Source organism: Panthera pardus, unplaced genomic scaffold, assembly GCF_024362965.1.
Source record: "Panthera pardus isolate Hobbes unplaced genomic scaffold, ASM2436296v1 HiC_scaffold_2, whole genome shotgun sequence".
Classification (NCBI taxonomy): domain Eukaryota; kingdom Metazoa; phylum Chordata; class Mammalia; order Carnivora; family Felidae; genus Panthera; species Panthera pardus.
Genome location: NW_026526765.1, coordinates 43006073 through 43032567, shown reverse-complemented (window position 1 = coordinate 43032567; position 26495 = coordinate 43006073). Strand labels below are relative to the sequence as shown.

The 26495-nt window shown below is 54.6% G+C and overlaps 1 protein-coding gene and 1 long non-coding RNA gene across 5 annotated transcripts in view; one reads left to right on the top strand and one right to left on the bottom strand.

The window, feature by feature from the left end:
* Nucleotides 1–26495, bottom strand: part of SYNPO (synaptopodin) — a 68019-nt gene that overhangs the window by 29583 nt on the left and 11941 nt on the right. Inside the window, exons 1-2 of one of the 3 annotated variants that reach the window (XM_019464429.2) lie at nt 25344–25452; nt 7188–7838 (exon numbers count right to left, since the gene is read on the bottom strand). In XM_019464429.2, coding sequence (XP_019319974.2) covers nt 7188–7593 — 406 coding nt within the window. In that variant the 5' untranslated portion in view covers nt 7594–7838; nt 25344–25452. Of the gene's footprint in view, nt 1–919; nt 1402–7187; nt 7839–25343; nt 25453–26495 lie in introns of those variants that run through there. The other 2 variants (XR_002084460.2, XM_019464428.2) reach the window with 2 other exon arrangements.
* LOC109275964 (uncharacterized) lies at nt 21414–22732 on the top strand. 2 transcript variants are annotated; one of them, XR_002084462.2, is made up of 3 exons: nt 21414–21530; nt 21835–21946; nt 22456–22732. It is a non-coding gene; the product is annotated as an uncharacterized LOC109275964 (long non-coding RNA). The 2 variants fall into 2 exon arrangements; XR_002084461.2 differs by having other exon boundaries at nt 21414–21946.

The following is a 26495-nucleotide window of genomic DNA, read 5'->3' as shown; positions in this document are numbered from 1 at the left end:
CTCACTCTTGTCCCTTGTAGACAACCCAGACATGGAACATAGGGGGCCCTTGTCCCAATCTAGGGTAAGCCCATAAACTGGGGTGGGGGTAGGGAGCAAGGGAGACCCTTCCCTCCCCCCCCAGAGTCCTCAAAGAGGTCTTGTCAGGGCCCGGTTGGAGCCCCTGATCCACAGTGCAGTGGTTAGGAAGGAACCCCGCCCTCCACTCACTTCACCTCCATGGTCTCTCACCTTGGCAAACTGGGGAATGGTCGGGGTGTTGTGAGAATCTGCTGTAGAACCCTTAGGACAGTTCCTCCTCTGCCCCCAGGCGCTCAGGAAGGGCCTCGATTTCCCCAGAGGGTCCTGCCGGTGGTCCCCGCGGCGGGAAGGTCCCGCGTCCCCGCAAGCCTCGCCCTCTCGGCCAGAGCACTGCGCCGCCGCCCCGCCCGCGGGAAGTGGGACGCGAAGCCAGCACACGCCGTTCTGCTACCCCACGGGCGCCCATGTTGGTCAACCCGGCCCGAGCCCAGCCCGCTTTTCCCAGAGCCGGCTAGGGGGCGCAGACCCCTTGGTCTGGTGCCCACCCGTCGGCCCGCGCTGCCCCGGCCCCCGATGTGCTTGCGGGTTGGGGCTCGAGGGCCGGAGCCCCAGCGCAGCCCCGGTAAGTAGCTTCACCGCGTCGGGGCGTCCTCCCGCTCCGGGGCTGCTCGAGAGCTTCGGGATTTCTCCAGCGCCCCCTCCCACCCCGCCCCACGGTACAGATGGGGAAACTGAGGTCCGGAGTGTAGCAGCGACTCAGCCAAGGTCACCCTGTGCGCGGGGGACCGGAGCCCAAATGTGCCACCTCCACCTGGGCGGCACAGGGAACAGCACAGGTGGGAAGGGGCGAGGCCCGCTCGGCACCTGCACCCCCGCCCCGCCAGCGCCCCTCACTCACCTCCAGCCGCCGCGCGCGGTCCCCGAGCTCACCGGCGCCGTCGCCTCCGCGCACCTGGCTGCGTCCGTCAGTGCGCCCCGCCCCGAGCCCCCCGCCGCCCCCGCCCCGCGCCGGGCGCCCCTTCCGCGTCGCCGCCGCCGCCGCCGCCGCCGCCACCGCCACCTCCCAGCGGGCTTCTCGGGGACCCAGAGCTGGGAGCCCGGAGCCGGGAGGGCTGGGCGGGCGGGCGAGCCGCGCTCCTGCCGCCCGCTCCCCGGGGCCCTAGCGCCGCCCCGCCCGCCGCCCCGCCCCGCCCCGCCCCGCCCCCGGAGGTGCGACTCCCTCCCCCGCGGGCTCGGCCCCGGGATCCTGGCGGTCTCCCTTTTCGCCCGCTTTCCTTCCCTGTGCTACACTCTGCTGCCTTGTTGTGTCTCTGTTTCCTCCTCCTTTTTTTGTATCTCCAGGTCGGTCCCTAAATCCCTGTGCTTTCATTTCACCCAGTTCTGTCTCTCCATCCATTTCAGCTGCCCCTCTTCTCCCCCCACCCCATCCCTCCAACCACCCCTCTTTTAAATCTTGGTGATTCCGGCCCCATAATTGACACCACTCCCACCTCTCCAGCCCCTTTCCTTTCAGATCCAGATGCGGTGCCCCTCAGGCCCATCTTCGCTCCCCCTTCTTAGCTCTGGTGATTAGAATAACTGTCTACCTTAGTAGGACTTAGGCAAACGGGGACTGAGGAAGGTCGTCACCTCCCCGCTGGCCTGGGGCCATCCCCTGACTTCACTGGTAGGTCAGCAATAGGGATGCTGTGTGGCTCCTGAACTTCAGTTCCCCATCTTTTTATTGAACTAAATGCCATTTAGACTGAGCTCAGCAGAGCCCCATGACAGTGGTCGGTGTGCATCAGAATGGGGGGGGGGGGAGGAGGGGGAGATGCTGTTAAAAGCGGAGATTCCCACATTCTAGCACATCCTCCCAGTGGTGAAGAGGCAGTGGGCTTGGAAACAGTACTGGTAACAAGCACCCTTCACACTCCCACCAATTTTGAAACAAAAGTAACTGCACTTGGAAAAATGTTGGCCTGGGTTTTCACCAAAGTTTCCTGGGGTTCCAAGTACCCCACCCCTTCAACCAGGGTGGTTCCACTTTCATTTGTCTTTCATATCAAGGTTCTGTGTTTAGACTCCTGCTAGAGGAAGTTAGCCATGGGCTCATGTAAGCCCACCCCACCCCACCCCACCCCACCAGAGGTTCTGTGAAACACTAAGCTGCAGGTGGCCTGGGTTTGGGACATCCCCTGTCCCCAGTGGGCGGGCTCAGAGTGCGGGAGGTCAGGTGACAGAGAGGCAAACCCTATCTGGCTGCTCCCATCTCTCTTCACTGGTTGGCCTCATGGTCTGCAGAGAATTCCTCTGCCCCCACGGCTGCTCTTGTGCTGGGGCCACCACAAGTGGAGGTGGGAAACATGGAGAGAGAGGGTCCTGGGGACTGGCACCAGGCAAGGTATTGCCTGCCTTGTAAGCCCATGTGCTAGAAAAGTGGCTATAGTCCAGCCTGTGGAAAACCAGGAAACAAACTGTGTGGGAGAAAGAGAGAGAGAGAGAGAGAGAGAGAAAGGGAGCGAGGGAGGGAGGAGAGAAGCTAGAATTACTGTGTAGGTGGGTATGAAAGAGAAAGAGATGGGGAAGAGGAAAGAGGAAGGAGGACAGAAAGTGGTTCAGTCTGTACGTAGGTGTTTGACGGTGGGTGTGCAAGAGTGGATATGCCTACAGGAGAGAATGTGTGCATGCAGGAGAGATTTTAAAGTGTGGGTATGTGAGCAAAAGAAAATGGAGAGAAGAGCATGCTTTTGACCTGTATCTGAGGAAAGGAATATGTGTACTGGTATGTTTTCAGGCGGGTCTGTAGCTGTGTATGCAAATCTGATACATGTCATGTGTCACAGGTGAAAGGTAGGCATGCCTGAGTGAGGGGTGTGCGTGCGTGTGCTCGTGTGTGCCCCACGTGTGGATAGGTAGGTGTCTGAGGGCATGTACATGCATGCATGTGTGTGCAGATATGTGATTATATACACATGCGTATCTGCATAAGAACATGGTATGCATATATCTGTGTATGCACCCATGGGGGTGTGAACATGTGTGTGGGTGCACGGGTGAGGTATATGTGACCCTGTGAGCCTTGCTTCTGCACCATTGCCCTCCTATTATGGTCACTATGGAGTGTGGGATTGAGAGGGGGTGTGGATGGCATCCTGCCCAGCCTCCTGCTCTTTCTACCTTCTCTCGCACAGGCCTAAAGAGCAGGGATCCTGTCTTTGGCCCAGTAACCACTGTCAGCTCTTACCATGACCGGGGGTTCCTCTGCCTCAACCATAGAAACATGGTCGGGGCAAGGTGCATCTGACAAGCCAGATCCACACCTTCATCCCCACCTTAGAGGCTCAGAGCAGTGTCCATTCGAGTGGGAAAGGCCCCCAAGCCCTCTAGATGGCCTGGGCCCCCAATGACAAATGGCCTGGAGAGGGGGGAAGGCAGCTCTCCCAAAGCCACAGACGAAGGAGGGGCTGGATCAACAGTGGGTCCCAGGTCTCCCTAAGTGTATCCAAGGGGGAGGGAACGTGGCTTGGCAGAATCCCCCACCATCCTCCAGAGCCTGAACAACCTTTTTCCAGCCCTAGGTGGGTGGAAGAACACAGCCTGCTGCCTTGTTTCCATGGAGACAAGGCAGCACAGAAGGTGGTTGAAAGCATGGGCCTAGACCTCCTGGGGTTCAAATCTCCGCTCCTCCACCCACAGGCCTGAGACTCTGACAAGTCACTTAAAGTCATTGTGCCTTAGTTTCCTCATCTGTGAGGCAGAGATAAGAAAGGCATGAACTTCCTAGGGGTGTTTAGAGGGTGAAATGAAGTGACCCATACAAAGCAATTAGCACAGCGTGTGGCAGCTGAACTGGGGGGGGGGGGGGGGTTGGCAAAAGCCCTGGGTTCCAGCTCTAGCTTCTCACCAACTTACTGCGTGACCTGGGGCAAGTCTGTTACCATCTCTGGGCTTCGGAGTCTCCTCAGGATTATCTACACAATCATCTCCATGAGCCCTGCTAGTGTTGACCAGCTGAGACTTTGGGGTGAGGACGGCAGCCATAGCTCAGGGCTGTCTTGGTGAGCCGTGGACCAACTACCACCGGCGGAAGCCCAGCCGTGAGCCTTACGCACTTGCCTTCTCATATCTATTCTCTCACGTTGGCAGCAGCTGACGGCAGGAGACTTGAGCCGCAGGCTGCTACCCCCATCATCTCTCTGCACCCCCTGCTCCCCTAGCCTGCCAAGGACCCCGTTCTGCCCTGCCCAGCTGGTACTCAGGCTTTAGAGCAATGGCACCACGTACCCACCCACCCCAAGTGGTGGGTGCCCAAGGCCGAAGATGCCATGACCCATACTTAAAGCTGCCAGGGAGCACTCAAGGGAGGCAGGTATAATTGCGGAAGGACGGGTGTAATTGTCTGAAGATGCTTATATTATAATCCTTTGGCGGTACCGGGAGGAAGCTTTAAAAGGAAGCCCTAATCCACTAATAACCTGGCAGCCCCACAGGCCTCTTCCCTCCGGATCTCCAGGCAGAGAGAAAGGACTCTAGCCACTCCCTTTCCCGAGGGAGCAGAAAGGCCAGTGTGGGCTCTGACGCACGACCACCCGGATTTCTCCTCTCCTGCGAGACCCAGATTCCTTCCTGCTCGCACCGGTGAGAAGACTTCCCTGAGACATCCTCCTGAGGTCACTCCTGCGCCCTCTGTCCCCAGAAACGGTCAGGACAGAACTGGAGACCATCTGGCTGGACGTCAGAGAAAGAAATGAACAGGACTGTGAGGAAGAAGACCGTGATCATAGTCTCAGCTCCAACACTGACTGTGTGACTTTGGGCAAGGGACTTGGGTCTCTGAGCTTCAGCTGTGTCACCTGTAAAACGGGCAGAGTGATACCTGCCTTGAAAGACTATACCGTAAGATCGACGAGAATGAGGTACTAAGAAATGACCTAGCTCTGTGTGAGAGGCCAACAGGATTCATTAAATGTGGCCCCTCTCCTCCCTTCACCCATGGTCTCTTCCACTCCAGGATCTCAGCAGACAGCACACTCCCCTTGTAAATCCAGAATACAGCGATGGCTAAGAACAAAGTCCCATATTCAAAAAACTCCGTGGTTGAATCATGGCATAGCGGCTTACTAGCCAAGAGTCTTAGATAAGTCACAAGGCACCTACGTTCTTTGAACCTCGACCTTCTCATCTGTGTAATGGAGATAATCATAGCATGTCCCTCATGGGGATTACTGTGAGGTTGAGTGAAGTGATGTATATAAAGCTCTTAGCCCAGTGGGCTTAGCACATAAGGGCTTAACAAATAGTAGCTGTTATACTGTGGAATTGAGGATTATTTTAATTATTATTAACATCTGTCACGGGATCACCTAACATTTCCAAAACACTACCCCAGTCTAAGATCACTGAAACCTCATAATGGCTCTGTGAGGTAGAGAGGCTCCTATTTTTGTTTTATTTTCACAAATGAAGAAATTGCAACTCACTAAGGGGAAGCGATTTGCTGGGGTTTGGCTGGTTCGTATCAGGTCCAGAACCAGCACCCATGTCTCCTGACCCTCAGCCGTGGTCTGTAAGAGGAATAGGAGGAGGTCCTGGGGCTTTCAGGCTCTAGGGGACCTGAGTTTGGGCTACTCTGGTGTGAGGGCCCACCTCCAAGTTTAGGGCTGCTGGGCGCTCCTGGGGTCCTCCTTCTTCTTGCCCTAGATGCATCGAAGACATCTCCTGGATCCTGCCCAGGTTTCTGTGTGACCCAAGCATGGGGGAGTTGGTGGGGTGTGGGGTGGGGATGGCCATGGGGGGTGATCAGAGCCTGGAGAGAATTATTTCAGAAAAGAGAGTGGGCGGGACGGCTGGTGCGATGCCAGCCAGGGCGGTAGCAATGCCTGCAGAGAAATGAGGTGTTCCTTCAGCTTCCTGACGCATTAGCCCTCCCAGGCCTGTGTCCCCCATACGCCCTGTGCCCCCAGGATCTGCTGGCAGCAGCTGCCTTCTGAGCAAGCATAGCCTGGCTCACGTCCTCTCCATCTGGACCCACTTCAGTGTTTCCATGGGCCCAGGAAATGGAGGTGATTCAGTGCGGGTTTCCCTGTCCCGCCCTGCTCTGCTGGCTCCTGACTCCTGCAGCCTATAGGAAAATTATCTCCCTCCCTCCCTTCCTTCATCCCCCTCTCCCTTCCTTCCTTCCTTTCCTTCCTTCTCTTCTTTCCTTCCTTCCTTCCTTCCTTCCTTCCTTCCTTCCTTCCTTCCTTCCTTCCTTCCCTCTTCCCTCCTTCCTTTCCTTCCTTCTCTTCCTTCCTTCCTTCCTCCCTTCCCTCCCTCCCTCCTTCCCTTCCCTCCTTCCTTCCCTCCTTCCTTCCTTTCCTCCCTCCTTCCTTTCCTCCCTCCTTTCCTTCCGTCCTTCCTTCCTTCCTTCCTTCCTCCCTCCCTTCCCCTCTTCCTTCCCTACCTCTCTCCTTTCTTCCCTCCTTCTACGTTCCTTTTTTCCTTTGTTCCTTCTCTTTCTCCATTTGTTCGTTCACTCCTTCCTTCCATTCAGTGAATACTGAGCTCTTCCCTATACACTGTCCTTGGGTCCTCACTTCAGCCCAGGTGACACGGGTCCAGCTTTTGTCATCTCTAACAGATGGGAAACTGGGGCCTGGGTGAGGAATGTGGGCCCAGCTCAGTCACCAATATGCCAAGAGACCTGGAGCAGTCTCTTCCTCACTCCGGGCCTCAGTTTTTCCATCTGTAAAATTAGGAGGTCAGCTTGGATCAAAGGCTTCAGTCTGTACCTCAGAAACCCCATGAGGGCAGCAACCATGCCTGCTTTGCCCGGTGCTGTGTCCCAAGCACCCTCAAGTAGCCGGCACACTCAATATGTTCAATGAGAGGCAGTCCTGCCCCTTCACTGCCTGGAATCCAAGGCCATTTGTTGCCACGAATGATTCAGGGCAGACAGAGTGAGGGATGGACTTTCGTGTAACCAAGCATGATATCAGGGCTTTCTCTCCCTGCCTTCTCCCGTGCCCCCCTTGGCAGAGAAAAGAGTGGGCATAGATGTGGCATGGAATCCCAGTCTCCCCTGTCTCCCCACAGTCTGTGGGACTGTGACAGACTGTTATGGATCATGGGAAGATATTGTCAGGAGACCTGTCGGGGTCCCCAGTGGGCTCTGGCAGTCCAGGGGAAAAGGGACGTGAGCTTACCTGGTTTCTGGGCAACCCTGGGCCCCACGCTGCGGCTGGGGCCGGGGCTGGTTGTCATCACCAGCTGAGCCTTCACCGTGCTCCCGTCCTGGCTGGCCTTGTTATCATGCTGGGACCCCCCTTGTGCTTCTCTGGAGTGTCTGGGTGCCTGGATGCCCAGGGCCTTGGGCAGCTCTGCTGCCCCCTGGGTGGCCCTGCAGGCAGAGCTGTCCCCATTCCTGCTGGCCACCCTGTCCTCATCCAAGTTCGTGAGCCCTGCCTCTCCCTGAAGGCCCTCCTCACCGCTGCTCTCCTCAGCCTCCAAGGCCAGACACCTGTAGCTCCCATCAGGGATCCGGAAGGTGCAGGGAGTGGGCCTGTCTTCGCTGGGTCCCAGGGGGGCAGGTGGGAGGTGGGGACCCAGCATGGTGCTGCCTCTCCTTAGAGACGCACAGAAGTGGGGGCCAGGCCGGCCACCTGTGCGAGCACGCGTCTTTGCTCCTCTCTGGGGGTCTCTTCTGGCTCTCTGCAGCTTTCTCTTCTTCAGCCAACTCACAGAGCTGCAGCAAGGTCCAACTGTGGGGTCCTCCTGGGCTGGGTTGGATGGTGGACCCCCAAGCCCTCCTCTCAACCTGTGTCTGGTCTGTGAGGCTCTCCTTCAAGATGATCTATCTGCACGGGGAGAAAAGAAACAGCAGATGAGACCGTATGCTGGGTGTTCTGGGCTGAATTTCTGAGACTTGTCCACCTTAAGGTGGCCCTGAGAACTGGCTGGGGTTTGGAGGTACAGGTCTCACACACCCACAGCCAAGTCCCAAGCTTCAGTCATTCGACATCCCAGATGTTCACCATATCCTTATGCCACCGGACACTTTATTTGCTTACTATTTTCCACAAATCAACTTTAAATAACTTAACTCTATCACTTTAGACTTATCTTAAGCCATAATCGCAGGAAAACCACAAGTATGTCACGCTAAGTCATTTCCCCCCCAAGACCCATTAAATAAATATCTAGTTATTTAAAAATACTTAACTGGGCACCGCCTAGAAAACATTCTCTCACATGCCAGAAAAGGTACATACACCACAGGAATCACAGGAGCCGTGGGGCGGAGGACCCAAGACTGGGGCCAGGGGGTCACGGAAGAGGCTGTGTGCACCAAGGGGGACGGGGCAGCAGTGTGCTTGTGTGCCCAGGCTTTGAGCTAGAACCCCAGCTCGGCCACCTGCCTAGCTGCCCTCTCTGAACCTCAGCTTCCCTGTCTGCAAAATAGGAACTGTACCATCCCCATGGAGGACTAAGTGAGAAAATACGTGCAGAGGACTCAGTATGGTTTTCGAGACGTGTTGGCTATTCTTTGACTTCGCAAAAACGTCTTGAGCTTTTATTGCCAGACAACATACAATGGGGGATAAAGAAGATATGGTATTCTGATTCCTGAAGCCTTAAAATCTGGTGGGGGGAGTGGTGAGTGATAACAAGAACCATAATAATAACAGTAGGATTATTTATAAATGTTAACAGTGATGATGGCTTCGGAGCGAGGGCATGTGGGATGCGGAGAGGGGTGGGTGGGAGAGGAACCTGGGCGGGGAGAACTGGCTGGCCTGGGAGGCAGATGGAGAGTGGGTGTGGAGGAAGAGGGAGGAGCCTAGGCGCAACCAGGTTTGTTGCTCTGGTGACGGGAGGGGGGGGGGTGATTTTGTTAATAGAGATCGGGAGTCCATGTCCCAGGAAGGGTAGGTAGAGCTTAAGATGGCCAGCGGCCACGTACACTGGGAAGAAACCCTGGGATTTGTAGATCTTGGTTAACAGATTCCACCTCCGCTTAGCGGTGTGAACTCGGGCAAGTATGCACACTCCGAATCCCACTCGTCCTATTGCAAAATGGGGAGAGAAGAACCCCCCGCCTAACACACACATACACACACACTCACAAACACACACACCCTGGCTGGCCCATGGATAGTGAGAACCCTGAGTTGTGAAAGTCTGGACACTGGTGACCTCGGGGCTTATACTGACCTTACCTGCTGTGGTACTTGACCTGGAGGTCATGCCTCCACCCCCAGACACCCTTAACCCCCCACCCCCACCCCCACCACCACTGAGACCAGCAGGCTGGGTTAAGGCCTTGGCTTCTTGGTTGGAGCTGTGCCAGGAGAGTGTGGTAGGTAAGAGGCAAGATAAGCACATTACCTGGCCCTGGGGCAAACCAGTGCCAACTAGGGAAAGGCCAACAAGCATCAGGATTGGAAAGATAACAGGCACCTGTTATAGCAGCCGCAGCGGAAGGGAAATCAACACAAAGAAGCTAGCCTTCTGCCCAGAGAAGAACGGCCACTCACGGTATTTGAACACCTACGCCATACTGGGCCATTTGCTCAGGTTGTGGAGATAAATCATCACCACCACCCCTTGAGAGGGGTACTGCTATCTCCTTTCAGAAGTGAGGAAACTGAGGCTCAGATAGCAAAGTGACTTCTGCCTAAGTCACACAGCTAGTAAGTGACAGGGCTCCATCTGTCCCCAGCTCTGACACCTTGACCGTGATGGTGGACACAAAGAGAAGAGATGGCTCCAGGGCCCTTCCCTCTCCATGCGTTTTTCGAACTCACCAGCTGCTGCCAGATTTCTGCCACTAGAGAGTCACAGAATCCTAGAATCTCATGAAGAGCCAGTAGAATTCTGAAAAGACCTAACTGGCCACGCGACCTTGGGCAGATGCCTTTTGTACTCTGGAGTCCGTTTGCCCAAAGGCACAATGGCAGGGTTGAGCCACATGATGCTGGAGGGTCCATCCAACGTTGGCATTGCAGGATGCCATGATTCTAGGCCCTTGGAGCCCCCCTCCCCCGTCACCACCGCCACCCACACCATCACAGAGCCAGATGGCAACAGGCAGGAGTGGGTGTGGGGGACAGGGCTCTCCCTGACACGCCACAGGGGCCTCGCCTCGCTCTATCTCTGCTTCTGTTTTGCTGTATTTGACGGTGGCCACGGTTTCCAGGAAAGAAGAGAGAGGCGGAAGAGTTAACTTTCCGCCACCCACACAAATATTTTTGGCCAGCGTTGTCTTCACGCTGCCAAGCCAGGAGGGAGGGGTTGGCAGGAGCACTCCAATTCAAGTCTCCCTCCTGAGGAGGGAGGACTCCCAACCCAGCTGGGGGGCCTAGGCAGGCCCCTTGCGGCCTGAGCCCTGGAACACCCACTGAGCTCAGGAGGCCAGGGCAGGGGCAGGGTGGTCAGGACCCACAGCAGTAAGGGCAGCTGCTGCTTACTGAGCATCTGCTAGTGTGTGGCCAAGCCTTTTACCTAACACTCCTGGGGGGCGGGTGTGTGAGTGCTGTCTACAGATGAGGAAACTGAGGCAAGAAGAGGTAAATTCCAAATCCAGAGGCACACGGGTGGTGAGTGGTAGAGCAGGATGTGAATTCAGCTGCTGGGCCCTGTGCTCTCACCCTCTGCTCTCAGTGGCTGCCGACTTAACTCCGGAACCCCTGCAGGGGGCCTGTCTGTGTGGGCACATCTCCAAATGTGGGCAAGAGAGAGCCAGTTCCAACCTTGGCAGAAATATGGGGTGGGGGGGGGGGTCCTCTAATGCCAGCTCCCTTAAATCCACATCCCTCATCTGGCCACAGGCTCTAAGGGCACGGAGGCTCGGCAGGCAGGGCCAACGCAGAAGGCAGCAAACCTATTGTCCTCTTCTCCGAAAGGGCAACTCTGAGCCCAGGGCCGGGAAGGACTCACCCAGGTCCTACGGCAGGTCAGATGCAAGTCTTGTACTAGGACCCAGGCATCCAGGCACCTGCCTCCAGCTAAGCCCTGCTCCACCCCAAGGGGTCAATTTCCTTCCTCCCTCCCCTGACCTCCAGGAGTCCAAACAGGGTACCGAGCTGAGCTGAGCATCAGATGCTCTATGGTCCCCGTGCATACAGATCTGAGGGGCTGCCGAGACCTCCTGAGAGTGGCCCCAGGGAACATGGCCTTGGGAACCTCATGTTCTTCCTGCTGTTCCCTGTGTGATGAGGGAAGGACACTGGCTCTTTGGGATCAGATCGGATTCAAATTCTGACTCCGGCATTCGGTGGCCGCCTGACCCTGGGCGAGTCTCTTCATATTTCTGAGCTTCAGTTTTCCCAGCTGCAGAATGGGTTAAAATAGGGCCTATGTCCAAAGGTTGTTGTAGGGATTAGTTGGAAAACAGAGGCTGATTCCTTCACTCAGCAGGGAATGAAGGAGCACTGCTGTATTCTCAGCTGCTGGGCTCTAGGGATGATGGACAGCCAGGCGAGTGTGCAGCACTGACCTCCCCTGACTCCCCTGGCCTCTCACTGGCCTCCCCTGACTCCCCGACTGCAGTGCCCACAGCCTGCTTTGTGGCTTCAGGGGAAGGTAGAGGGAGTGAGGGGTGCGGAGGATCCGTACATTCCAGGGGTCAGAGCATGGAGAGTCAGTTTTGACTGTCCCAGTGATTTAGTGAGTCATGCTGGGGAAATCAGAGGAGCTGATTCTATAGTGGGGAAATGGAAGCAGCAGAGAGGGGAGGAGCAGCCCAGGAAGACTGGACCCTCATTCCTCTGAAGGCCTTTTTGCCCCGGAAGTCTCCACACCTGGGCTCCCCACCTGCAGTCTCTTCCTGTCTCCACCCTCTATGGGGTCTAGTCCACTCTTCTAAAGCCCAGCTTTGAATGTCTTGCTCATTTGCTCAAGGACCCTCCGTGGCCCCCCGTTGCTCACAGAACTTAAAAAAGAAACAACAATTGCAAACAAAGGGAAATGCAGATTCAGAGGCAGATCTCATGATTCTTGGCTGAGGGGAAGGAAGGAGAGGAAGGAGGACTTCCTGGGGATGATGACGCTTCAGTTGGATTTGAAGGACCTTGATAGGAAGTGCTTGGCATTCTGATGGATGGAAGAAACCATCCATCCATCAAGGCCCAGTGAAGGCAAGAAGGCAGGCCGATTTGGGGATGAATCTGGAGAAATATGTGGGCCTGGAGAGGCTGAGGCTAGGGTACGTGTGGCAGGGCAGAGGGAGGTAAGGCTGGAAGACCAAAGTGTGACAGGCTTCACTTGCCTGGACTCTCTCCTCCTGGCTTGAGAGGTGATGTAGAGGGCGGCCCTATGGGACTAGGGGAGCTACTGCAAGGCCGAGTTCTTGGGGTGGGGCTGGGAGGAGAGGATGGGTGGCTGGAACAAGGGCTGGCGTGCAGGGATTCCTGCCAGAGGAACATTTTGGAGCAGTTTCCTCAACACCTGGCACTGCGCCAGGCACATAACAACAAAGATAATAGTTGATGTTTATGACGTGTTTACTATATCAGGTGCTGTTCCAGACACTTAGTGTGCAGTAACTCATTCCCTCCTCATCACAACCCTATAAGGAGGGTGCTATTATTATCCCCATTTTACAGATAGGGAAGCTGGGCCTACGTGACTTGCCAAGCTCACACAGCTAGTAAGTGGATGAGTCAGGGTCCATCTCCTGATAGTCCAGCCCCAGATATCACTCTTATCCATAAGGCTGTACTGCCTCGATAGTGTAATTAATACTGAATGAATGAATGAATGAATGAGAAGGAAGGAAGGATGGGAGGGAGAGAGGGAGGAGATTATCTCCAACATCTGGTACATTGCCTGGCACAGAGTAGCCACTCAATAAATATTTATCAAAATAATGAGTGCGAGGTGACCAAGGCATTAGCTTTATGTATAGCCTAGGGGCACAAATGGACTTCTCCTGGGGAAAGGGGTAAGTCAGATCTGGTGCAAAGGGCTCATCTGCCTACCCCACCCCTGCCCGATAGCACCTCAGCATCAGGAGTAGTTTGGGGGGTAGTGTCTGGCCCATCCAGAGCTGAGTTCCCCCATCACTAGGAAGAGATCTTCTGTTGTCCTCAAGAATCTGAGCTGAGAGTATGTTCCCGTCTTAGTGCTTCTCTCCAAGGAGGGGATGGGAGCCCAGGTGCGGGGTTTCTTCCTTATGGTTCCAAAGGGGGAATCCCAAGCCCCCCAACCTCTAGAACAGCTGCTCATGAGGAAGCCCAGCATTCATGATTATCTTGCTTTATGTTCTTGGAAGAGTCACTTCCTTCCAGTGGGGCCTCAGTTTCCCCAGCTGAAAAGGCCTTGGGCAGAGTGGTGGTGGGGGTATTCACAGGCAAGATTGAAACTATCCCTGAATTCACCCTGTCCCGTCATTTTCCAGGGATTGAAGTCAGCTCCAGAGAGATATGCAAGTAGTGGCCACACATTACTGACTGACCCCTCCTTCCAGTGCTGCAGGACAGATTGACCAATCCTGGCCTCCTTCCTGCCTGCCTCAGCCTCCAGCTATCACTGCCCTGGCTGCCCAGCCTGCTGTGACCTCTCTTCTTTCCTCCCTACGTCTCTCCTCTCCTCTGTTCCTGTCCACCTCCTGGGGCAGATGGAGCCAGGGTCCAGTGGGCATCACGTGAAGCTGGGCAGGGCGGGGGGAGTTCAAGAGGCATCAGGAAACGATCGCTTGGCAGGAGGTGAGGCGCTGGGAAGAGGTCCCCAAGCTGGGCTCGCTGGGTGTTCTCAGGAGAGATGAGTGTCAGCCAGGCCTCAGTGCAGCCTCACAATAACTGGGCCAGTCACATCGTCTCCCTGAATTTCAGTTGCCTTCTTGGGAGAATGGCTACTCAGTCATTCTTTTATTCATTCATTCATTCGACACGTACTCACTGAATGCCAGCTATGTGCCAGCGGCTATTTTAAGCACGGGTGGTACACAGTGAACAAAAAAGAAAAAAACCCTGCCCACGTGAAGCTCGCATGTTAGTTGGGGTGGATGGATGATAAATAAATAAGAAACTATGTCAGATGGTGATAAGTACAATGGAAAAATAATTAAGCAGGAAAGAGAACCAGGGACTGCGGTGTATTATTAGGACAGAGAAAACAGTGATATTAATGTGAAAAACCTTGACAGATGCCATTCTGTGTTTTTATGGCATATGTATTTCAAGTTCGCAATTACGTTAAATTCTCATATGCAATTATAAATACATAAAATCAACATTAGGTGGCAAACTCGGGAACGTAAGCCTGCAAACCTCTGGGAGATTTCTTTCTTATGCTAATCTTCTGATTGTGCAATTGTTCATTTCATCTTATGAACACATCTGCCGTTTAGGGTTGAGTATTTTTATAATCCTGGATATACAAATATGATTTTGCATATTAGCATTATCTCTTTGAAAAACATTGTTTTCCAAATTCATTAAACTGAGAGTATGTCCTCAGTGTAAAACACCTGCTATGCAATGAACTGGAGGATTATAATGATGATGTCATAGAGTTGTGAAGATGAAGTCAGGTGATGTGCATAAGTACTTGATGAGATGCAGCTATTGTTAGAATTATTTTTGGCAAGGGGTGAGTGGGGATATAATCAGAATAAAAGCTACCATTTATTGAATATTGACTATGTGCTGGGCAGTGAGCTCATACATTATAGCAATTGTGATCTTATTTATTCCCCACAATAACTACCTACTAGTGGTAGGCAGCAGCTACCTACTACTGTTCCCATTTAACAGATGGGGAAATAGAGGCCGGGAGTATGAGTCTACCCATGATTCCAGAGCAGGAAAACAACAAGCCAGGACTTGAGGGTGCCTGGGAGCTGAGCTGGCCATCTGAGGGTCACTGCAAAGAACCCTTCATACTGGCCACGGCTCTGCCATGCCCTCTGTGACCTGCGCCACATGTTTCCACTCCCAGGCCTTGAGGACCCACAACCGGACAAGTACAGGGCTGGGCTTGGGGTCTCCAAGTGCCCTTCCAGCTCTGGATCACCCATGAATCGCAGCACCCAGGATGCTGAAGGATTCGAGCCCGTTCCAAATGGACTTGCCAAATCCAGCCTGCTCACAAAATCAGCCAAGTCCCATGCACGTCACATCTATTTCTGCCCTGCTGGGTTTATAAATATGTGGGCCAGGGAACCAGCTTCGGCAGAACCGGAGAGACTGAAGTCATGGCTATAAATACAGGACCAAGGCTTTCTGGGGTCAGGTGGGTTTGCAGCAGGGTCAAGGCCAGGCTGAAAAACCACACCCCAGAGGTCCTACATGCAGTTCTGTCTCCTGGCAACCCAAGAGAATGGCGGCCCCTGGAGCAGGGACTTGCTCAAGGCCACAGGGGCAGTGAGAGTCAACGGTGGGCTTGGAGCACAGGTCTCCCGGCTCTGAGTAGAGGCTGTTCCTCATGCCACCTACCATCCACGCTCATAAGTGCCCCCTCACCCCGCCCTGAGGGGTCACCTGGGAGAGCCCAGCTTGCACAAACACATGATATTATAATTTAAGTTTATAAAATAAGCTTCTACTGGGGCTCCTGGGTGGCTCAGTTGGTTGGACCTCCGGCTCTTGGTTTCGGCTCAGGTCATGACCCCGCGGTTCGTGGGTTCGAGCGCCACGTCAGGCTCTGCGCTGGCAGCGCAGAGCCTGCCTGGGATTGTCTATCTGTCTCTCAAAATAAATAAACTTAAAAAAATAAATTAAGCTTCTTACGAACAACATACTGCTTTTTATCTGTGGGATGTATTGGGGTTCTTAAATTTTTCATTTGAGAAAGTTCTATGACTAAAAATTGAGGAAATTACTAACGATACCTACCTCCCCCTCGATGGGACCCTTCCCCATGCAGGCAGGGGGCCCAGCCACGTGCTGAAGCCTGCCATCCTGACCCAACAGTCACCTGTGTGAATTTCTTCCCAAGTCTGCACTCAGAGATATCACTTTGATAGCTCAAAATTGGCCACGGTGGGAGTTGTTACACTATAGAGATGGGCGGGTGCTACAGATCAGGCTCCCCTCCCCTCTGCCATCCCCCCCACCCCCGGCCACCCCCCACCCCCACCCCAGAGAGCCAGTTGTTAAACATTTACCAGCACACTACTGGTTAAGACCATAGCTGGTGAATCCCTACTGTGCCTGTTTCCTGGCTGGCTGAACTTGGGGGGCCAGTTATCTTACCACTGCGAGCCTCCATTTTTCCATCTGTAAAGTGGGAGCCATAACCACACCTGCATCATACCCACTGTGAAGGCTAAATGAGCTTGTACCCCTAAGGGTTAGCACAGCGGTTTCCAAACTTGTCTGCACGGTAGAAGCCCCGAGGATTTTTTACACACGCCAGAGGCCCAGCCATACCCCAGGCCAGTTCAATTACAACCTATGGAGGTAGGCACCACTGTACTATTTTGAAGCTTCCCAGGTGATTCCAATATGCAGTCAGGGCTGGGAACCACTGGCTCACATTGCCTGCCTCTTTGTATGTGCTTAGCAGCTATCCAGGAACCAAGAGAGAGAAGGGGGCAGTGATGGGGGCGTTTGTTTGTTTGTTTGTTTGTTCTATTTAAAGGCCCAGTCTGCCTAAAGTGTGCAGGAGATGGTGTTCCCAGGGACCATGGAAGGAGGGCCTTTGCCTTCTCCCTTCCAGATGTGCTCTTGGACCCCCCACATGCTCCACAGCAGATGGGCACAAGCCTGTAAACCCCAAGGGGGCCTCACTTCATTTGGTACTTAGCTGGCCAGCCAGGAGATAGGCAGGCCCCAGCCGGGCCTCTCCCGCCCTTCCTAGAGACAGTTAGGCTGGCTTTTCTCAACCCACAGGCCAAGGATCCACGAAGCTTGGCTTAGCCTGGGAGACAGCAAGCTGCTGGCTTGAAAGACTCAGATTAAGAATAGAGCTATAAGAGGCGATGCCAAGGGCTTGGGGCCTCAACCCAGCTTTTCCATGGACCACCACCAACGAAAATCAGTGGCAAAAATAATCATAAGAGTGGCCAATATGTATTGGATTCTTTCTATGCACTAGGAGGTACCACATAAGCACCTTGACAGACAGTCTGATCCAGGGGACGCTAGCCGCGTGCGTTACTTGCATTTGAGATGTGGCAAGTTCAGACTGAGAGGTACTGTGAATAAAGGATAGCATCGGATTTCAAAACTTTCATCCCCAAAGAAGAATGTAAAATGTCTCACTGATAACTTTTTAAAGATTTATTACATGTTAGGACGATGCTATCTTGGTTTTAAATAAATGTGTTATTAAAATAAATTCCACGAGGTTTTTTTTTCCCCCACCTGCTTCTTTTTACTTGTTTAGGGTGGCTGCTAGGCAATTTGAAATGACATGTGTACTCGTGTTATTTCAATAAACGGGGCTGGCATAGAGGTCAGGAGGGCATACTGCCTAGGGCCACAGTCCTGGGCTTCACATTCTATTCTGTATTCTGCCACTTACCAGCTGTGAGACCTTAGGCAAGTTCTATAACTCTGTGCCTTGGTTTCCTCATCTGTCAAATTAGGATAATAATAGTACCTACCTCTTTTTTTTTTTCAAAAAAATTTTTTAAGTTTTATTTATTTTTGAGAGAGAGACAGAGAGAGTGAGTGGGGGAGGCGCAGAGAGAGGGATAGAGAGAGAGTCCCAAGCAGGCTCTGTGCTGTCGAGCCCGACGCGGGGCTCGAACTCATATACCATGAGGTCATGACCTGAGCCAAAACCAAGAGTCGGACTCTTAACCGACTGAGCCACCCAGGCGCCCCAATAGTACCTACCTCTCACGCTTTGGTGTGGATTCAGTGTCTTGGTACAGAGAAAGCGCCCATGAAAAATCAGCTATCAGGGGACCATGTGGCACACAGCTAAATGATTTCCTTGGATTATCTCATGTCACCGTAGGGGCTGAGCTCCCTGTCACTGGCAGTGAACAAACAGAGCCTGGAAGACTCCTTGGCAGGCTGCTCTAGAGGTAGTCAGGAAATTGAATGTGGGTCAGGGAGGCATTGCATAAAGTGGTCTTTGAAGATGGCTTCCAGTGCTGACACTGCTCTGTGCTGCTGTCTGTCCCTTGCTTAGTGTTTTCCATTCATCTCTTCTCCACCATATCCTTTTCATTCAACCCAACTGAGTTTTCATTCAACCCAACGGAATATAATAAGCATTTAAAGGTGCCACCAGGGGTCAGCCGGACACTGGGGGGTGTGTGGGGGGGAACCAAGGTAAGCAGATGGGGCTCCTGCCTTCAAGCAGTCCAGCATGGGCAAGAGGACATGAGGCAGTGGCTTCGATATTTATAACACAAGGTAGGAGGGGACAAGGGCTGTGAGCAGTTACCTAGCCTCTTTAAGCCTCAATTTTCCATCTGTAAAATGGAGCCAATGACAGAACCACCTCCTAGGACTTGTGAGGATTACATGAAATCATATGGGAGAAGCACTTAGCACCATACCAGGCACAGGGACAAGTCCAGGAAGTGTTGGTCATCGTTCTGGTCCCACAAGCGCTGGCACAGTGTCAGCTTTGCTCACTGCCATTCATTCAATCATTCATTCAGCAAGCAGTTTTTAAACATGTGCTGTGAGCCAGGGCTGCTCTGGGAGCTGGGAGTACAGCGGGGACAAGTCTCCCGGACTTGGAAATGCTGAGGGCAGGGCATGGTAGGACACACGACAAAGTAGTAGTTGAATAAATAAGCCAGGTAATTGCAGATCATGGAAAGCACTCTGTAAGGGATAGAGGGACGAGGCACGCTCCCTGCTCTAGTGCAGGAGCTGTCATCCCTAGGACCTACTGTAATGCCTGGCACCTAGTAGGTGCTCACTAAATGCATGTAGCACAGATCTCAAATGAGAGACATGATAGGGTGTGGGAAAAGGGTGGACTGGTTCCGCCTAGCAACTTTCTCTGACGGGGGTGGGGGGTGGGGAATCAGATTGTCAGTTCATCAGCGACCTGGCGGTACAGGGAGGTGGGCACCTAGGGTTGGAGACCTGGGTTCAAGCTAAAGTTATGATCTGCCATCTCCTGTGAGCCACTGACTTCAGGCAAGCTGTTTCTCCTCTCTTGCTTCAGTTTACCCCTCTGTAAAGTGAAGAGGTTGAACCAGACACTTGCCAAGAGTCCCTTCAACTCTGGTAAGTCTGTGGATCTATCTTACCAAGATTCTGTGTCTTGGGGGCGCCTGGGTGGCTCATTCTGTTAAAGGCCTGACTCTTCATTTTGGCTCAGGGCATGATTTCACGACTCGTAAGATCGATCCCCGCACCAGGCTCTGAGCTGACAGTGCAGAGCCTGCTTGGGATTCTCTGTCTCCCTCTCTCTCTGCCCCTCTCCCACTCAATTTCTCTCTCTCTCTTTCAAACGTAAATAAACATTCAAAAAAGAGAAGGATTCTGTGTCTTGATCCTGGAGGGCAGGGGGTGGGGGAGGGGTCGAGGCCGTGAAGCATGGAGAGACCTGGCTGAGGGAGTGTGCCCAGGCCTCCCTGGGGACCCCTCAACTTCAGCCCACCTGTGGAAGGAGCCAAAGGCAGGAGACACTGGTACGCATTGGCCGAATAGTGGGACTGGGAGAGAGCTAAAGCCCCCATCTGATTCTTGAATTGCCTTTTCCTCAGGGCCCTGAGCCTCAGCTTGTTCCCTTCTGGTATCGGGGGCCTCCCTTTCCCCAGGGACAGCTCATTCAGTCTGTCTTGACCACCCCTTTTCTATAGAGGTGACATCTTCCTTCTAGAAGCCCCTCCACCCCGCCCCACGGATCTCAGCCCCATCGTCTTGAGTATGACAGAACAAGTTCAGCCCTGTTTTCTATCCCTTCCCTCAAGCTAAATCAGTCCCTTCACACTATTCCACACGGGACAGAATTTTCTGACCACCACCCCCTCCCCCCCCCCCCGGCCTCATCCTGTTCACCCTCCTCTACTGTCAGTCCGGTCTGTCAGACTCTCCGAAGGGAACGGACCCCAATATTCCAGGAAAACCAAAGCAGCACAAACCATGGCAAGCCCATCATCACCTCCACTTCGGATACTCTATCATGATCAGTGCAGCCTGGCATCAAACTGGCCCTTTCGCCCTCTTTCAACAGTGGTATCTCTGCTGGGTCGTACTGTCCCCAGGGATCCCAGAGACCTCGCTATATAACTACCACTTTCATACATCTCCGGCATCCTGTACCTGTGCTGTGGGCATTTCGAGCCCCGGGGAGGACTCCGATATGTATTTCGGTCAGTTTGACCCTCTGTGGAAAGGATTCTCAGGGAGTGGTGGAGTCAAGATACAAGAAAATCATAGTCACCACCGATGCCTCCCCCCACCCCGTCCGGCACATACACGCACATACAGGATGAAATAAAATAATGGACGGGAAACGTGTTTTGTCAACAGTTATCCAAAGCTATCATTAAGGAAACTCAGAACACACTGAGGCAAGGGCTGGCGGGCTGAACAAGCGTGAGGTGTGGGGCACTGGAATCCCAGGGCTAGAGAGAGGAGGGAGATCAGTCTTAGGGGTTGGGGCGGGTGGGGGAAGGGGAGCTTGGGCAGAAGGTGCTGAAGGAGGAGGCTGGGGGTGCCGAGTCTAACGCTGCTAAGGCTGCGGATGCGATTCTTTGTCCGTCTCCGACCCCCGCCTCTCCTCTCCGCTGACGCCTTGGCTCGCACACATGGAGGCACCCCAGCCCTGCTGCCTCTGCACTCTGTCGCCAAGGGCAGGATGCTTCCCTTCCCTGGGCCCGAGGAAAGGGCAGTCTCGGGGTGCTGCTTCACACGGCAGGCACGGTGGGGGTGAAAGTGCTGAACGCGGTGCCTGGAGCAGAGCCACAGCCCAGTGCCCGCCCCCCCCCCCCCCCCCGGGACAGCGTGGGGCAGCACTTGACCGATGGGCCCTGTGCTCCGGGGACCTGCTTTGGCGGGGGCCGGGGGGGGGGGCAGCGGTGGACAAACTGCGTGACGTTGGCTGAGTTACTTTGCTTCTCTGAGACTGGTTTCCCATATGCAAACCAGGGCTAATTACGGCGCCCACCTCATCCGGCTGCTGTGTGGATTAAACCAGTTCATGTAAGTAAAGGGCTTCAAGCTCAACAGTAAGTACCCGGTAAGTGTTATTGTGGTTGCAGTGAAGGGCTGAGCCAGGGGTTCTAGAAACCCTCCAACTCAGCACCTGCCCTCCAGCCGGAGCTGCTGCACCATGTGCGTGCGTGTGTGTATATGTCTGTCTTGTGTGTGTGTGTGTGTGCATATCTATCTGTGTGTGTATCTGTGCATGTGTGTGTCTGCATGTGTGCCTGTATCTGCGTGTGTCTGTGTGTGTGTGTGTGTGTGTGTGTGTGTGGGAGCGCACGCATGTGGGGCGGCTGTTGGAGTCTGTGCAGTGCTGCTGGGAGTGGCCTAGGAGGTGGCTCCGCCAGACCAAACAACCCCAGTGCTTCAAGCTCCAGGCTTTTCTCTGACTCTGTTTGCTTTCTTTCTCTCCTTTCCGGTTCCCCTTTAACTGGTTCCTGCTTCCAGTGAGCAGAGCTGGAGGGAGGCCCTGGCAGGGTAGGTACTGGGCCCTCCCCTCCCCCTCTGCATGAGGTTTTCTAGACCCCGCTTCCCTGCCACAGCCCCGCACAGGCCCCTTTCCTGTCTGAGGCTCAGTATCCCGGTTCCCTCCTGTAGGAAGCTGCCCTACTCTCCTGCTGGCAATGCCAACGGAGAGCACTGTTACCACCCACCCACTGCCCGGGATTGGGGCCCAGGGTTCCTCCAGGAGGTGGTTTTGGGAGATCTGAAACCAGCCCCCAGAGAGGAGCCTTCCTGAGGCTTCCTAAGCTTCTGACCACCTGGCCTTACTACCTATAAGGGCTGTGACGCCACCGAGGGACCAGAAGGACTATTTGGGAGCATTTGAGGGGCAAGGGACCCTGAGGCCAGCCATGCCCAGGCCTCAGGCCTCCAGGGTTCCATTCAGCCAGGTGAGTATCCACTGAACACTTACTACACGCCAGGTTGGCTCACTTGACCCCCACCGACGCCCCACGAAGTAGGTGCGATCCCTGCCCCAGTTTTACAGATGAGGAAACTGACAGAAGAGTTAAGTGGCCAGCTTGAAGTTACAGGGCCAGTAGGAGCAGGGCCAGGCCTGGAGCCCAAGGCTGGCAAAGAGTTAGCACTCTCCCCTCATCTCAGGGCAATCACTCTCGGTCTCGTCCTTCCCCTCGTGAAGTGGTGATGACACCCTGCTCTTAAGTCAGCAGAGTCACTGCCAGGCCCGACACCTTTGAGCTACCACTTATTGGGTGCAGTGTGTGCCGTGGCTTCGGTCCCATCGTCTCAGGCGTCTTCATGACAACCCATTTTACAGATCAGGAAAGTACAGCTGAGAGAGGTGCAGTAACCCGGCGAGGTCCCATAGCCGCAGCAAGAACGAAGCACAGGTCCACCTGACCGCTTTTCTTCCTTCTCTTTTTTCCTAACCCCACAGCAAGCTCCAGCTTTCCTTTGCCTGAAGTCGATATCGTCACCGGTAGACCTGTGTGTGACTCTACGGGGAAAGGACCTTGCTGCCCCTCCACGTTCTGCCTCTAGCAAACCCAGGAAAGGGAAATCAAGGTGAAATCTAAGGAAGGGGGGACGCCCAGGGCATCACTGTGGCTGGGTTTAACTCAAATCCTCTGCCTTCATTGGAACCCACCGTTTAGCACAACAAGGGTTACGTACGTAAGTGGACCCTGGTCGTATGAAAAGTTCCATCTGCTAAATGGGAATGTTTCTTTAGGAAGGGGTTGCTCCTTAAAGCCCATTCCTCCCAACTAAGCAATGCCAACGCCCACTCTCTGCTCAGGCAGACCTCTCTATGACGATGCCCAGAAAGCTGGCCAGTGCAGCATAAAGCAGTCCTCTGTTTGCCCTTGGCCTTGGGTGTAGCCTCTAGCAGTTCCGTAGGACGCACAAGGCCGCTGAAGGCCAATTGAAATGTGATAAGTTCTGTAAGCAGGGACTGTGCCCCTGACCCTGGCCAGCTGCTTCTCCAGGATTTGAAACAGCTGGTCTAGGCCGCAAGGGAACCTGGTCCCAAGGACCAGGTTAACTCCTGGTTAACTCCTGGACCAGGCTAACTCCATGTGGCCCACCCCTGCTCCAAGAAGCCCAAGCCCAAAACTCTCAAGGTCTTCCCCACACCCTGGAAAGCACGCCTCTAGAGCAACAAGAACCTTCTAGAGGTAGAAGGATGTTGCTCCCTCCTCGGACAGAGCTACATAATTACTGCAGCCTCGCTAAGAACAATGCCTCCTGAGCCTGGTGTGGACACTGAGGCCTTGCTGGGGCAAGGAGCCTACCCTGGGCTCCTTCCTCTTCACCTGCTGCCTCTCCAAGAAGGGGTCTTGATTTGCGCCCCCACCCTCCCACCCAAGGAGGCTGCTCACATCCTTGAGCCAATGTGTGGTGCCCTCTGCCTGTTGCAGGATGAGACAAGAAACACAGTCTCAGAAGCCCCACCCCCTGCATCCTCCCGGTGCGCCCCTCCCAGGGGGTGGTCCTGGGTTGGCACATTAAACACAGCCAAGTAGCCAGGGAGCCAAGGCTGAATGGCAGGAAAGGCTGAAGCCAGGGTGGCTCCTCGCCTACCCGCCCAACCCAGCGATTCAAAGCAAGGCTGAGGCCGGATAAAGCACTTGAAAATGTCAGTCAGGGAACAATCTCTTTCCCAAACTCCCTGCCTTTGACCTTGGGCACCCAGCCCTGACCTTGGGACGGGCTGATCTTTTTCTCAGCTCTGCTGACTCCATCCCCAGTCCCTTCACACACACACACGCATGCACGCACGCACAAGCACGCACTGTGACAACTGGACTTTTTGCTGTAATCACAGAATTACAGAACTGCTCATTTGCGGGGCCAAAAAATGGTTTATAAGCAGATCACACTGGGTCCCAGACAGTCGGAACCAACATTCTTCTGAGCATTTAAAATGGTAAAAGCGTCAAGAAAGCCTGTGGCCAAAATGGACAGGACCCCAGGGACCATCGGGCAGTCCCCAGCCTTCATTCATTTGAGCAGTTTGTAACTTTCATCTAATGTATCTTTATGTATTTTTTTCCCTAATGTAGGTGAAAATAACACACAAGCCTCGTCAAAATGAAGATTACTAGTCCACGTGGCCCCATCTCACCAGTTCCCAGGGTGGCACATACCGCTTTGGGAAATACTACCTTGGCCCAAACTTGCCATTGTAAAGATGGGGAAAACTGAGGCCCAGAGAAGGGAGGAGACCTGTCCGACATCCACAGCAAGTTGGTGGCAGGTGGCCACCACCAGATACCAGAGCCCTGCTCCCAGAGAGTCTTACTCCTTAGGGAGAGAAGACCCCTGACTCAGGTCACTGAGGCCCCCAGGTGCCCCTGTTTGCCAGAGAATCAGAGTGCAGGCTCCAGCCTTTTCTCCAAGGCCTTGCCCTTGTCCCAGTTATCCTCTGACCCTTCCTGGAGCTGACAGCCCCCAAGCCGCCTCCCTGACGGTATGGGAAAGCTGGCCTTTTCCTTGGGATTGGTTTCCTTATCTTCCATGGCTACAGCGAAGATGCCATGCTCTTGGGCATGAGCGCTCTGAAAAAAGATGACGACAGATATGGGAGAGGGGGTTGTTAGCTCCTTGCTCCGTGCCTCAGCCTTTCTCTCTGGGAAATAGGTACAGGTTTGCGGGTGTGAGAAGGCTGAGCTGGGCTAGAGGGAAAGGAGCGAAGGAGGATGGTGGCCATGGGGGTGTCCCCGCATGGAAGGACCGGCACCAACTCAGCTGGGGTGTCTCCTCACCCCCCGAAGACCCTCCTGGGAGGCAGCCAGCAGGCTCCCAGGCTCAGGGAGATAGGTAGAAGTCTGCCCAGGCCTCTGGCCACAGGAGGCCAAGAGGGAGGCCAATCTAGCCCTGTGAACAGGGCCACCATCGACCTGCAGACACGCTCACGCGCACACACTCATCCACACGACACGCACACACACACAACTCAGACATTCACGCGCGGTTTTTGACGCACTCTCATTCGCGCAGATGCAAATGACCCCAACCCTTCCTACCCCCCACTCACCCTGGGCACACAGCGGGGCCAGCCTGCCTCTTTCCTCCCCCCCCAGTCCCAAGCCCCAGGCCTGGCGGCGTCTCTGTCCCGCTGCCTGGGAGACACATGTGGTTTCAGTTAGCAGCAGAACGGGCATTTCCGTCCCAGACAGCCGGGCCCTGCCAGGGCCCCGGCCCCACAGGCGCCCCCAAGAAGGACCACTTCGACCCCCACTCCTCCACTGGCCACACCAGGGACCCCAGAGGGCCCTCTCCCCAGGAAGACCCTGTTTTCCTCTCCCAAGGTCTCCCCCTCACCTGGAGCCAGAATCCGCACCCACTCGCTCAGGGACCAGCTATGCCCGGGGCCTCCGGCCACGACTGCCAGCCTGCCTCCTCGCTCTCGCTCTGTCTCGGAGCAGAGGCTGAGCTGGATGGAAGGAGGGCAGGGTGTCAGGGGGGCGGGCGGGAGGGAGGGGAGGGGGCGTGTGGAAATGAAACTTTAATAACAGAGCCCCTTTTGTTTCCGAGCATATGGGATATTTCATACATACTGAAGACATTAGCCGTCTATATTTTTAAGGGCTCCGGCTAAAGGATGAATAAATACAGCCCATATTCCACTCTGCAAACACGCACATGCAGAGTGCTCGCTTCTGGAGCATTTCAAAACCCAAAGAGAAAGCCCCCAGTGACACCGGACACTTAAAAATAAATATGTTTCCAAAACCTCCAGCTCGCCTTGCCCCTCTTACAGCCACCTGGAGGCCGTGGGGCTCCTTTCCTCCTGTCACCCTCCCCGCATCCTCTCTACCTTCTACTTCGGAGTAGGGAAGCAAGGCCCTGGAATCCCGCCTCCATCCTGGTTCTGTTTCCCAGGACCCCCTAGCCCCCCGCCCGCCAACCCCCAGCAGGATCCCAGTGTGTCAGAGTTCCAAAAAAGCTTGAAATCTTTGTCCTTTTCGTTTCAGAGAAAGGGCACCAAGGCCCAGAAAGGGGCAGAGACTTGCCTGAGGTCACACAGCAAATCAGGATCTTGAGCCAAGGGGCAGTGCCTTCTTCTTTCAATGGAAGGGATCCCCAGCTTCCCCACCTCAGGCTGGGGGTGGGGAGACCCCAGTGCCCCAGAGGGAGGGCCAAGGTATGGGCTGGGAGAGTGCCCGCCTGCCTTTCCCACTGGAGTGCTGTTCTGGGCAACCCCCCCCCCCCCAACTCTGGGCACTCATCCAGAGGAGACGTCAGCAGGGCTGGGAACTGGGCCGGCCCCAGGAAATCCCCTTCAGGCCGGCAGATCCCAACAGGCCTGGAGGCCTCAGGTGAGGGAGACTCCCTCCCTGACAGCTCGGCTCCCAGTCCCTTGTGCCCTCCATCTGTTCTCCCGGAGGAAAAACAGGGGCCAGGTCTTGGCCAGAAATCACATGGCAAGATGACAGCCGAGTGGAAAATTGAACCGGGTCTTCAGACCCTGTG